General features: G+C 44.6%; 1 protein-coding gene across 1 annotated transcript in view; it reads left to right on the top strand.

The window, feature by feature from the left end:
- The window catches only part of LOC139397346 (mdm2-binding protein-like), a gene marked incomplete at its 3' end in the record, with an annotated part of 50,207 nt that extends 39,915 nt beyond the window's left edge, over window positions 1-10,292 (top strand). Inside the window, exons 16-18 of the mRNA XM_071144102.1 lie at window positions 44-211; window positions 6,238-6,333; window positions 10,020-10,292. Of these exons, the coding sequence (XP_071000203.1) occupies window positions 44-211; window positions 6,238-6,333; window positions 10,020-10,292 (537 nt within the window). The remainder of the gene's footprint in view (window positions 1-43; window positions 212-6,237; window positions 6,334-10,019) is intronic.
- Window positions 10,293-14,375: the final 4,083 nt, after the last annotated feature.

Below are 14,375 nucleotides of genomic sequence, written 5' to 3'. Positions count from 1 at the left end.
TGACTAATTTAACCGTCTCATCTTTGGTCTCCTCCCTTCACAGGTTTGGTCTGCTGTCTGGCAGCTCATCTGACTGTCTGCTGGGGCCTAAAGACGTCCAGGGCCAGAGAACCACCTCAGCCTTGCTGGATGCCAAAGAGCTGCTTAGACACTTCACACCAGACGGCCTGCCCACCGGAGATCTGCAGCCTCTATTAGTCCAGAGACTAGGGTAACTCTGTTAGTCTGGAGACTAGGGTAACTCTGTTAGTCTGGAGACTAGGGTAACTCTGTTAGTCTGGAGACTAGGGTAACTCTGTTAGTCTGGAGACGTCTGGAGACTAGGGTAACTCTATTAGTCTGGAGACTAGGGGTAACTCTATTAGTCTGGAGACTAGGGTAACTCTGTTAGTCTGGAGACTAGGGTAACTCTGTTAGTCTGGAGACTAGGGTAACTCTGTTAGTCTGGAGACTAGGGTAACTCTGTTAGTCTGGAGACTAGGGTAACTCTGTTAGTCTGGAGACTAGGGTAACTCTGTTAGTCCGGAGACTAGGGTAACTCTGTTAGTCCGGAGACTAGGGTAACTCTGTTAGTCCGGAGACTAGGGTAACTCTGTTAGTCTGGAGACTAGGGTAACTCTGTTAGTCTGGAGACTAGGGTAACTCTGTTAGTCTGGAGACTAGGGTAACTCTGTTAGTCTGGAGACTAGGGTAACTCTGTTAGTCTGGAGACTAGGGTAACTCTGTTAGTCTGGAGACTAGGGTAACTCTGTTAGTCCGGAGACTAGGGTAACTCTGTTAGTCCGGAGACTAGGGTAACTCTGTTAGTCTGGAGACTAGGGTAACTCTGTTAGTCTGGAGACTAGGGTAACTCTGTTAGTCTGGAGACTAGGGTAACTCTGTTAGTCTGGAGACTAGGGTAACTCTGTTAGTCCGGAGACTAGGGTAACTCTGTTAGTCTGGAGACTAGGGTAACTCTGTTAGTCTGGAGACTAGGGTAACTCTGTTAGTCCGGAGACTAGGGTAACTCTGTTAGTCCGGAGACTAGGGTAACTCTGTTAGTCTGGAGACTAGGGTAACTCTGTTAGTCTGGAGACTAGGGTAACTCTGTTAGTCCGGAGACTAGGGTAACTCTGTTAGTCTGGAGACTAGGGTAACTCTGTTAGTCTGGAGACTAGGGTAACTCTTTTAGTCTGGAGACTAGGGTAACTCTATTAGTCTGGAGACTAGGGTAACTCTATTAGTCTGGAGACTAGGGTAACTCTATTAGTCTGGAGACTAGGGTAACTCTATTAGTCTGGAGACTAGGGTAACTCTGTTAGTCTGGAGACTAGGGTAACTCTGTTAGTCTGGAGACTAGGGTAACTCTGTTAGTCTGGAGACTAGGGTAACTCTGTTAGTCTGGAGACTAGGGTAACTCTGTTAGTCTGGAGACTAGGGTAACTCTGGAGACTTAGTCTATTAGTCTGGAGACTAGGATACCTCTGTTAGTCTGGAGACTAGGGTAACTCCGTTAGTCTGGAGACTAGGGTAACTCTGTTAGTCTGGAGACTAGGGTAACTCTTTTAGTCTGGAGACTAGGGTAACTCTATTAGTCTGGAGACTAGGGTAACTCTATTAGTCTGGAGACTAGGGTAACTCTATTAGTCTGGAGACTAGGGTAACTCTATTAGTCTGGAGACTAGGGTAACTCTGTTAGTCTGGAGACTAGGGTAACTCTGTTAGTCTGGAGACTAGGGTAACTCTGTTAGTCTGGAGACTAGGGTAACTCTCTTAGTCTGGAGACTAGGGTAACTCTGTTAGTCTGGAGACTAGGGTAACTCTATTAGTCTGGAGACTAGGATACCTCTGTTAGTCTGGAGACTAGGGTAACTCCGTTAGTCTGGAGACTAGGGTAACTCTGTTAGTCCGGAGACTAGGGTAACTCTGTTAGTCTGGAGACTAGGGTAACTCTGTTAGTCTGGAGACTAGGGTAACTCTGTTAGTCCGGAGACTAGGGTACCTCTGTTAGTCTGGAGACTAGGGTAACTCTGTTAGTCTGGAGACTAGGGTAACTCTGTTAGTCTGGAGACTAGGGTAACTCTGTTAGTCCGGAGACTAGGGTAACTCTGTTAGTCTGGAGACTAGGGTAACTCTGTTAGTCCGGAGACTAGGGTAACTCTGTTAGTCCGGAGACTAGGGTAACTCTGTTAGTCTGGAGACTAGGGTAACTCTGTTAGTCTGGAGACTAGGGTAACTCTGTTAGTCTGGAGACTAGGGTAACTCTATTAGTCTGGAGACTAGGGTAACTCTGTTAGTCTGGAGACTAGGGTAACTCTATTAGTCTGGAGACTAGGGTAACTCTGTTAGTCTGGAGACTAGGGTAACTCTGTTAGTCCGGAGACTAGGGTAACTCTGTTAGTCCGGAGACTAGGGTAACTCTGTTAGTCCGGAGACTAGGGTAACTCTGTTAGTCCGGAGACTAGGGTAACTCTGTTAGTCCGGAGACTAGGGTAACTCTGTTAGTCCGGAGACTAGGGTAACTCTGTTAGTCCGGAGACTAGGGTAACTCTGTTAGTCCGGAGACTAGGGTAACTCTATTAGTCTGGAGACTAGGGTAACTCTATTAGTCCGAAGACTAGGGTAACTCTGTTAGTCTGGAGACTAGGGTAACTCCATTAGTCCGAAGACTAGGGTAACTCTGTTAGTCCAGAGACTAGGGTAACTCTGTTAGTCCAGAGACTAGGGTAACTCTGTTAGTCTGGAGACTAGGGTAACTCTGTTAGTCTGGAGACTAGGGTAACTCTATTAGTCTGGAGACTAGGGTAACTCTATTAGTCTGGAGACTAGGGTAACTCTATTAGTCTGGAGACTAGGGTAACTCTATTAGTCTGGAGACTAGGGTAACTCTATTAGTCTGGAGACTAGGGTAACTCTTTTAGTCTGGAGACTAGGGTAACTCTGTTAGTCTGGAGACTAGGGTAACTCTGTTAGTCTGGAGACTAGGGTAACTCTGTTAGTCTGGAGACTAGGGTAACTCTGTTAGTCTGGAGACTAGGGTAACTCTATTAGTCTGGAGACTAGGATACCTCTGTTAGTCTGGAGACTAGGGTAACTCCGTTAGTCTGGAGACTAGGGTAACTCTGTTAGTCCGGAGACTAGGGTAACTCTGTTAGTCTGGAGACTAGGGTAACTCTGTTAGTCTGGAGACTAGGGTAACTCTGTTAGTCCGGAGACTAGGGTACCTCTGTTAGTCTGGAGACTAGGGTAACCCTGTTAGTCTGGAGACTAGGGTAACTCTATTAGTCCGGAGACTAGGGTAACTCTGTTAGTCTGGAGACTAGGGTAACTCTGTTAGTCTGGAGACTAGGGTAACTCTGTTAGTCCGGAGACTAGGGTACCTCTGTTAGTCTGGAGACTAGGGTAACTCTGTTAGTCTGGAGACTAGGGTAACTCTGTTAGTCTGGAGACTAGGGTAACTCTAGAGAGTTGTTCAGTTCAGATACTGTTCAGTTCAGATACTGTTCAGTTCAGGTACTTTAGGAAGTTGTTCAAAGGCATTGTGGTTTGACTCATTCTCTCTCTGCTACAGAAAGTTGTCTAACGTATTTAGATATACAACAGCCTCTCAGCCTCTGGTCAATTTATATGTGTCTGAGTGCTCCAAAGTAGTTAACACTAACCGGGAGGAAGAGCAGCTCCATCTTGTCGAGGTTGAGCTTGAGGTGGTGAACCGACATCCAAGCTGAGATATCTGCCGGGCACGCAGAGATGGGTGTCAGGAGGAGGGAAGGAGAAAAGTAGCTGAGTGTCATCGTCATAGCAGTGATAGGAGAGACCAGGATATGACGGAGCCGAGTGACTTGGTGTATAGAGAGAAGAGGGCCTAGAACCGAGCCTTGGGGGACACCAGTAGATGAGAGTACGCATCATATCGAAAGTAAACTTGGAGTCAGGCGATGATATGTTGTGTGGTCCTCCCACTACGACTTGGGTAAACCATGCAGTTTATTAAGCTACAGATGAAATAAATTATGATGATGAACTTCACAGGGGTGGTTAAAGTGCACGGTGATGACACGGATAGAACAGTGAGTCAAATATTTCACTGGATGGAGAAATCTGAAGCATCCGGTTGGCATTTCCGCTCACTACCGAATATGGTGATGAGAGGAAGCCCAGTGGCCGTCGGTGGGGAATATGGAGCAAGACGGATTTTGGCCGATTATTCTGCAAATTTTCCTCATCAATGAAACATTTGATCTCAATACAGTTTTCTGTTCACAAAACTAGAATCTGTTATGAACAGAGTGGACTACGTTTAGTAGACTTTGCCCTTTGCCAAATATATATATTTGTTTGCGTTGTTTAGAAGGAGTGCAAGGGTGAATTGACTTATTGCGTACGCCTACTTCACAAAGTAGGCGTTCCCTAACGGAAATATGCAAATACATGCTAGAACACACCAATGGGCTCTCGCTTAGCTCATCCTTGGCTCTGCCCACCTCCTTGCTTGTTCTGCCCACTACGATTAATTTGCTCCCATTGGAAACGACAGGCGGCGTCTATCTTCAGTTAGTTATACAAATCTTTGGTGATGAGCTTGATGCTCCTTTCCAATAAATATCTATGGTCTTGTTCTGGTGACGTGATGATCGACGCTTGACTGCTGATTTGAGAAATATAAATATTCTCGCTGTTATCCATAATGATCTCATCATGTAGACTAGTCTACCCACACAGCTGTTGGCTAGAGCGTACGTTCATACTAAGACCAGAATAGGCACGTCTGCTGTTTAAAACAGTTTTTGTGACAGAAACTGATCAGTAGAGTTGAAAATACGATGGAAACACATTGAACTTTAGATTTTTATTCGGTACATGAAAAGTTAAGAGAAAAATTACATTTTATGTGCACTACATCACCACGTACTGATGTTTATCCACAACAAGTCGGGTTGGTGGAAACATCACTGGTGGGAGAATGCGCATATTTTCTTAATGTGGATTTTAAAATATTCGCATGAAAATCTGGATGGAAACCCATCTGTCTGACCCCCCCCCTCCAATATGTCTGACCCCCCCCCCCCCCCCCCCCTGCCCCCCCCCCCCCCCCTCAATCTGTCTGCCCCCCCCCCCTCAATCTGACTGACCCCCGCCAATCTGACTAAAGTCTATGAAATTAAATTTCAGGCTTCTAATATGGATGTAGAAATGTGTTCTGGCGCTTCAGTGTGACTCTGGACAAATCAGTTTTGTCACCGTCTGAAACTGGAATGCCCCCCCCCCCAAAAAAAAAAAGGTGGCGTCAACATGTTGAATCATCTGTTTGTAACTTTCTCTTCCCCCGAGGAGAAACCACTCCATTCAGCAGACAACCATTCAGTTAGGATGTTTCAGACACCATGTAGCGACGATGATTTCATGTGGCTGTCTACCTCTGATATGCATTCGAATCAAGACGTTTTCGCCTAATTGAATTCCTCTGATTTATAAAGAGCCTTTATCGGACAGTGCTCTTACAGAAGGCAGAGAAGAATATTAGTAATTAGTAATTTATGTTCATTAAAAGAAACTCAATTAAGAAGCGTTCTAGACATTCAAGCTGTCAGTTCATTAGGAAGTTGTTTTACACACTTCATCAGTTTGGGTGCAGAGGACAGGAGAGTTTACTTTCACTTCAGATCGCTGCAGTACTGTGTGTTCTTCTCTGCAGTACTGTGTGTTCTTCTCTGCAGTACTGTGTGTTCTTCTCTGCAGTACGGTGTGTTCTTCTCTGCAGTACGGTGTGTTCTTCTCTGCAGTACTGTGTGTTCTTCGCTGCGGTACTGTGTGTTCTTCGCTGCAGTACGGTGTGTTCTTCTCTGCAGTACTGTGTGTTCTTCGCTGCGGTACTGTGTGTTCTTCTCTGCAGTACGGTGTGTTCTTCTCTGCAGTACTGTGTGTTCTTCGCTGCGGTACTGTGTGTTCTTCGCTGCGGTACTGTGTGTTCTTCACTGCAGTACTGTGTGTTCTTCACTGTAGTACTGTGTGTTCTTCGCTGCGGTACTGTGTGTTCTTCACTGCAGTACTGTGTGTTCTTCTCTGCAGTACTGTGTGTTCTTCTCTGCAGTACGGTGTGTTCTTCTCTGCAGTACTGTGTGTTCTTCTCTGCAGTAGTGTGTGTTCTTCTCTGCAGTACGGTGTGTTCTTCACTGCAGTAGTGTGTGTTCTTCACTGCAGTACTGTGTGTTCTTCTCCACAGCTCCTGTACAATAATGTGTCTCTGTGTGTTTCCAGGGGAAATACATTCCAGATGTCTCCAGACTTGACCCCCAGGAAAGTGACCCAGATCCCCTTCAGCCAAGCAGCCAGCTCCCACTACCATGGACTAGAGTAGGTGTCTTTACACATACAGGACACTACCATGGACTATACATACAGGACACTACCATGAACTATACATACAGGACACTACCATGAACTATACATACAGGACACTACCATGGACTATACATACAGGACACTACCATGGACTAGAGTAGGTGTCTTTATTCATACAGGACACTACCATGGACTATACATACAGGACACTACCATGAACTATACATACAGGACACTACCATGGACTATACATACAGGACACTACCATGGACTAGAGTAGGTGTCTTTATTCATACAGGACACTACCATGGACTATACATACAGGACACTACCATGGACTATACATACAGGACACTACCATGAACTATACATACAGGACACTACCATGGACTATACATACAGGACACTACCATGGACTATACATACAGGACACTACCATGGACTATACATACAGGACACTACCATGGACTATACATACAGGACACTACCATGGACTATACATACAGGACACTACCATGGACTATACATACAGGACACTACCATGGACTATACATACAGGACACTACCATGGACTATACATACAGAACACTACCATGGACTATACATACAGAACACTACCATGGACTATACATACAGGACACTACCATGGACTAGAGTAGGTGTCTTTATTCATACAGGACACTACCATGGACTATACATACAGGACACTACCATGGACTATACATACAGGACACTACCATGGACTATACATACAGGACACTACCATGGACTATACATACAGGACACTACCATGGACTATACATACAGGACACTACCATGGACTATACATACAGAACACTACCATGGACTATACATACAGAACACTACCATGGACTATACATACAGGACACTACCATGGACTATACATACAGGACACTACCATGGACTATACATACAGGACACTACCATGGACTAGAGTAGGTGTCTTTATACATACAGGACACTACCATGGACTATACATACAGGACACTACCATGGACTATACATACAGGACACTACCATGGACTATACATACAGGACACTACCATGGACTATACATACAGGACACTACCATGGACTATACATACAGGACCCTACCATGGACTATACATACAGGACACTACCATGGACTAGAGTAGGTGTCTTTATACATACAGGACCCTACCATGGACTATACATACAGAACACTACCATGGACTAGAGTAGGTGTCTTTATACATACAGGACACTACCATGGACTATACATACAGGACACTACCATGGACTATACATACAGGACACTACCATGAACTATACATACAGGACACTACCATGGACTATACATACAGGACACTACCATGGACTAGAGTAGGTGTCTTCATACATACAGGACACTACCATGGACTATACATACAGGACCCTACCATGGACTATACATACAGGACACTACCATGGACTATACATACAGGACACTACCATGGACTAGAGTAGGTGTCTTCATACATACAGGACACTACCATGGACTATACATACAGGACCCTACCATGGACTATACATACAGGACCCTACCATGGACTATACATACAGGACCCTACCATGGACTATACATACAGGACCCTACCATGGACTATACATACAGGACCCTACCATGGACTATACATACAGGAACCTACCATGGACTATACATACAGGAACCTACCATGGACTATACATACAGGACACTACCGTGGACTATACATACAGGACCCTACCGTGGACTATACATACAGGACACTACCATGGACTATACATACAGGACACTACCATGGACTAGAGTAGGTGTCTTCATACATACAGGACACTACCATGGACTAGAGTAGGTGTCTTTATACATACAGGACACTACCATGGACTATACATACAGGACACTACCATGGACTATACATACAGGACACTACCACTACCATAGGTTAATCTTTATTTTTTAATTTAACGTTTATTTAACTAGGCAAGTCAGTTAAGAACAAATTCTTATTTACAATGACGGCCTACCAGGGAACAGTGGGTTAACTGCCTTGTTCAGGGGCAGAGCGACAGATTTGTACCTTGTCAGCTCGGTGATTTCCATCCAGCAACCTTTCGGTTACTGACCCGACGCTCTAACCGCCGCCCTAATCGACACATGAACCTATCCACCTCTTAGGGTAGAGTACTGAGGGCCTGACGACAGGAACCTATCCACCTCTTAGGGTAGAGTACTGAGGGCCTGACGACAGGAACCTATCCACCTCTTAGGGTAGAGTACTGAGGGCCTGACGACAGGAACCTATCCACCTCTTAGGGTAGAGTACTGAGGGCCTGACCACATGAACCTATCCACCTCTTAGGGTAGAGTACTGAGGGCCTGACGACAGGAACCTATCCACCTCTTAGGGTAGAGTACTGAGGGCCTGACGACATGAACCTATCCACCTCTTAGGGTAGAGTACTGAGGGCCTGACGACAGGAACCTATCCACCTCTTAGGGTAGAGTACTGAGGGCCTGACGACAGGAACCTATCCACCTCTTAGGGTAGAGTACTGAGGGCCTGACCACATGAACCTATCCACCTCTTAGGGTAGAGTACTGAGGGCCTGACGACAGGAACCTATCCACCTCTTAGGGTAGAGTACTGAGGGCCTGACGACAGGAACCTATCCACCTCTTAGGGTAGAGTACTGAGGGCCTGACGACAGGAACCTATCCACCTCTTAGGGTAGAGTACTGAGGGCCTGACGACAGGAACCTATCCACCTCTTAGGGTAGAGTACTGAGGGCCTGACGACAGGAACCTATCCACCTCTTAGGGTAGAGTACTGAGGGCCTGACGACAGGAACCTATCCACCTCTTAGGGTAGAGTACTGTATCTCCCTGGTCCAGACCTGTCTCTGTGTTGAATCACTAAGCTCTCTCTTCTCCCTGGTCCAGACCTGTCTCTGTGTTGAATCACTAAGCTCTCTCTTCTCCCTGGTCCAGACCTGTCTCTGTGTTGAATCACTAAGCTCTCTCTTCTCCCTGGTCCAGACCTGTCTCTGTGTTGAATCACTAAGCTCTCTCTTCTCCCTGGTCCAGACCTGTCTCTGTGTTGAATCACTAAGCTCTCTCTTCTCCCTGGTCCAGACCTGTCTCTGTGTTGAATCACTAAGCTCTCTCTTCTCCCTGGTCCAGACCTGTCTCTGTGTTGAATCACTAAGCTCTCTCTTCTCCCTGGTCCAGACCTGTCTCTGTGTTGAATCACTAAGCTCTCTCTTCTCCCTGGTCCAGACTAACCCCCTATGTCTCTGTGTCCTGGCTCACTGTCTGACCCCCTCTGTATCTGTGTCCTGGCTCACTGTCTGACCCCTCTGTCTCTGTGTCCTGGCTCACTGTCTGACCCCTCTCTCTGTGTCCTGGCTCACTGTCTGACCCCCTCTGTATCTGTGTCCTGGCTCACTGTCTGACCCCCTCTGTATCTGTGTCCTGGCTCACTGTCTGACCCCTCTGTCTCTGTGTCCTGGCTCACAGTCAGCTCTTCTTCTCTCTGGACAAGTTCTGCCGACTCATGAGAGAGACCCATCTCGTTCTGATGCTAATTTAGTCCTGATCTCAGTTTTTTATCTATGATTAACTACTACCTTATTTGCTATATATTTCGCCAGACTGGTCTATGTTTTGAATCACTCATTTCTTGACCCTACCCAGGTTCTGTCTGGACGAGCAGGGACACAAGGCCTTGGACCGGGACCAGGGCTTCGTCCGGCTGCAGTCTCGTCTGATTCGCTACGAGACCCAGACCACCTGCTCCAAGGAACCTTGTCCCGTCCCCTTCGCCTTAAGCCCCGCCCCCTCGCCGGCCGTGCTGTCTGAACCAGGAAGTGTCCCGGACGGAGAGGCCCTCCTCAACTCTGACCTGCCCAGGATCAAGAGACGATCCTGGGATACAGACGCCACCCACCCCCATAAGAGGTTAGTGAGGTTTGTATGGTCCTCTGGAGCTCAGTTGGTAGAGCATGGCTCTTGCAACGCCAGGATAGGGGGTTTAATTCCTGGAGCCACCTATACATAAAACAAATGTTTGCACAATAAGTCGCTTTGGATAAAAGTCTGTTAAATGGCACATTAGAGGCATCATGTTCTATATAGGCAAAGGGTCCGTACATACATCCTGTGGTTTAGAGCAGGTGCTGGAGGTCAAAGGTTACGTACATACATCCTGTGGTTTAGAGCAGGTGCTAGAGGTCAAAGGTTACGTACATACATCCTGTGGTTTAGAGCAAGTGCTAGAGGTCAAAGGTTACGTACATACATCCTGTGGTTTAGAGCAGGTGCTGGAGGTCAAAGGTTACGTACATACATCCTGTGGTTTAGAGCAGGTGCTGGAGGTCAAAGGTTACGTACATACATCCTGTGGTTTAGAGCAGGTGCTAGAGGTCAGGTTACAAGGTTACGTACATACATCCTGTGGTTTAGAGCAAGTGCTAGAGGTCAAAGGTTACGTACATACATCCTGTGGTTTAGAGCAGGTGCTGGAGGTCAAAGGTTACGTACATACATCCTGTGGTTTAGAGCAGGTGCTGGAGGTCAAAGGTTACGTACATACATCCTGTGGTTTAGAGCAGGTGCTGGAGGTCAAAGGTTACGTACATACATCCTGTGGTTTAGAGCAGGTGCTGGAGGTCAAAGGTTACGTACATACATCCTGTGGTTTAGAGCAGGTGCTAGAGGTCAAAGGTTACGTACATACATCCTGTAGTTTAGAGCAGGTGCTAGAGGTCAAAGGTTACGTACATACATCCTGTGGTTTAGAGCAGGTGCTAGAGGTCAAAGACTATATTCAACAGAAGGTGTTGTTGTTTTTTACTCTGCAGACTGATTGAAGCTCCCATCTGTGTTATTGAAACAGCGTTTCCAGCCTTAGGTTACCTAAAGTGGAACTAGGTTTGAAACCTTGTAACAATAAACTTCGTAGGGGAATAGATTACAATGTGATAGTCTTCTACTGCTAGGTTGTATTTGGCCACCCACTATCTCTACTCGTTACATTTAATCTTGGGATGTTTGCAAGTCTCAGTATATTTGTTCATCAAATGCCAGATTTTACACACAGATATTTCACAGGATGAATAAATGAGAAGCATTCGATTGGCTTTTCCACTCACAACCAAATATGGTGATGAGAGGAAGCCCATTGGCCGGCGGAGGGGAAAGATGGAGTGAGATGGATTTTAGCCGACATTCTGTTTCATTTTTTTCATCGATGAAACATTTAATCTCGATACAGTTTTCTGCTCCCAAAACTAGAATCTGTTATGAACAGAGTGGACTACGTTTAGTTGACTTTACTCTTTGACAAAGTTTTTTAAAAATGACATTGTTTAGAAGGAGTGCAAAGGAGAATTTAGTTATTGCTCACACGCACTTCACAAAGTAGACGTTCCCTAATGGAAATGTTCCCTTTGATCAGAAACAACAGGGTTTCTCTGTTCTCTTTGATGATCAGAAACAACAGGGTTTCTCTGTTCTCTTTGATGATCAGAAACAACAGGGTTTCTCTGTTCTCTTAAATCAGAAACAACAGGGTTACTCTGTTCTCTTTGATGATCAGAAACAACAGGATTTCTCTGTTCTCTTAAATCAGAAACAGCAGGGTTTCTCTGTTCTCTTTGATCAGAAACAGCAGGGTTTCTCTGTTCTCTTTGATCAGAAACAGCAGGGTTTCTCTGTTCTATTAAATCAGAAACAGCAGGGTTTCTCTGTTCTATTAAATCAGAAACAGCAGGGTTTCTCTGTTCTCTTTAATCAGAAACAACAGCATTTCTCTGTTCTCTTTGATCAGAAACAACAGGATTTCTCTGTTCCCTTTGACCAGAAACAACAGGATTTATCTGTTCTCTTTAATCAGAAACAACAGGATTTCTCTGTTCTCTTTGATCAGAAACAACAGGATTTCTCTGTTCCCTTTGACCAGAAACAACAGGATTTCTCTGTTCTCTTTAATCAGAAACAACAGGATTTATCTGTTCTCTTTGATCAGAAACAACAGGATTTATCTGTTCTCTTTAATCAGAAACAACAGGATTTATCTGTTCTCTTTGATCAGAAACAACAGGATTTATCTGTTCTCTTTGATCAGAAACAACAGGATTTCTCTGTTCCCTTTGACCAGAAACAGCAGGATTTATCTTCTTCTTTCTAGGCTCATCAATGTTTTATCTTGGTTGTTGTTTCCATGCCCCCTGGGTTAACACCAGTCATTCAGTCATGTTCATCTATAGATTAGTCCCTAGAGAGGCGCTGTCAGATCTGAGGACATCAGGATTATTTCTCATATGGATTTCAGCCTAACAGTAGTTAACATCAAGCTGAAATGGGTTTCAACCTAACAGTAGTTAACATCAAGCTGAAATGGGTTTCAACCTAACAGTAGTTAACATCAAGCTGAAATGGGTTTCAACCTAACAGTAGTTAACATCAAGCTGAAATGGGTTTCAACCTAACAGTAGTTAACATCAAGCTGAAATGGGTTCCGACCTAACAGTAGTTAACATCAAGCTGAAATGGGTTTCGACCTAACAGTAGTTAACATCAAGCTGAAATGGGTTTTGACCTAACAGTAGTTAACATCAAGCTGAAATGGGTTTCGCCTAACAGTAGTTAACATCAAGCTGAAATGGGTTTCAACCTAACAGTAGTTAACATCAAGCTGAAATGGGTTTCAACCTAACAGTAGTTAACATCAAGCTGAAATGGGTTTCAACCTAACAGTAGTTAACATCAAGCTGAAATGGGTTTCAACCTAACAGTAGTTAACATCAAGCTGAAATGGGTTTCGCCTAACAGTAGTTAACATCAAGCTGAAATGGGTTTCAACCTAACAGTAGTTAACATCAAGCTGAAATGGGTTTCAACCTAACAGTAGTTAACATCAAGCTGAAATGGGTTCCGACCTAACAGTAGTTAACATCAAGCTGAAATGGGTTTCGACCTAACAGTAGTTAACATCAAGCTGAAATGGGTTTCGACCTAACAGTAGTTAACATCAAGCTGAAATGGGTTTCGCCTAACAGTAGTTAACATCAAGCTGAAATGGGTTTCAACCTAACAGTAGTTAACATCTAGCTGAAATGGGTTTCAACCTAACAGTAGTTAACATCAAGCTGAAATGGGTTTCAACCTAACAGTAGTTAACATCAAGCTGAAATGGGTTTCAACCTAACAGTAGTTAACATCAAGCTGAAATGGGTTTCGCCTAACAGTAGTTAACATCAAGCTGAAATGGGTTTCAACCTAACAGTAGTTAACATCAAGCTGAAATGGGTTTCAACCTAACAGTAGTTAACATCAAGCTGAAATGGGTTTCGCTTAACAGTAGTTAACATCAAGCTGAAATGGGTTTCGCCTAACAGTAGTTAACATCAAGCTGAAATGGGTTTCGCCTAACAGTAGTTAACATCAAGCTGAAATGGGTTTCGCCTAACAGTAGTTAACATCAAGCTGAAATGGGTTTCGCTTAACAGTAGTTAACCTCAAGCTGAAATGGGTTTTGCCTAACAGTAGTTAACATCAAGCTGAAATGGGTTTCGCCTAACTGTAGTTAACATCAAGCTGAAATGGGTTTCAACCTAACAGTAGTTAACATCAAGCTGAAATGGGTTTTGCTTAACAGTAGTTAACATCAAGCTGAAATGGGTTTTGCCTAACAGTAGTTAACATCAAGCTGAAATGGGTTTCGCCTAACAGTAGTTAACATCAAGCTGAAATGGGTTTCAACCTAACAGTAGTTAACATCAAGCTGAAATGGGTTTCACCTAACAGTAGTTAACATCAAGCTGAAATGGGTTTCAACCTAACAGTAGTTAACATCAAGCTGAAATGGGTTTCAACCTAACAGTAGTTAACATCAAGCTGAAATGGGTTTCAACCTAACAGTAGTTAACATCAAGCTGAAATGGGTTTCAACCTAACAGTAGTTAACATCAAGCTGAAATGGGTTTCAACCTAACAGTAGTTAACATCAAGCTGAAATGGGTTTCGACCTAACAGTAGTTAACATCAAGC

The sequence above is a fragment of the Oncorhynchus clarkii genome, unplaced genomic scaffold (genome assembly GCF_045791955.1).
Source record: "Oncorhynchus clarkii lewisi isolate Uvic-CL-2024 unplaced genomic scaffold, UVic_Ocla_1.0 unplaced_contig_9594_pilon_pilon, whole genome shotgun sequence".
Lineage (NCBI taxonomy): Eukaryota > Metazoa > Chordata > Actinopteri > Salmoniformes > Salmonidae > Oncorhynchus > Oncorhynchus clarkii.
This window is presented reverse-complemented; position numbering and strand designations above follow the sequence as displayed.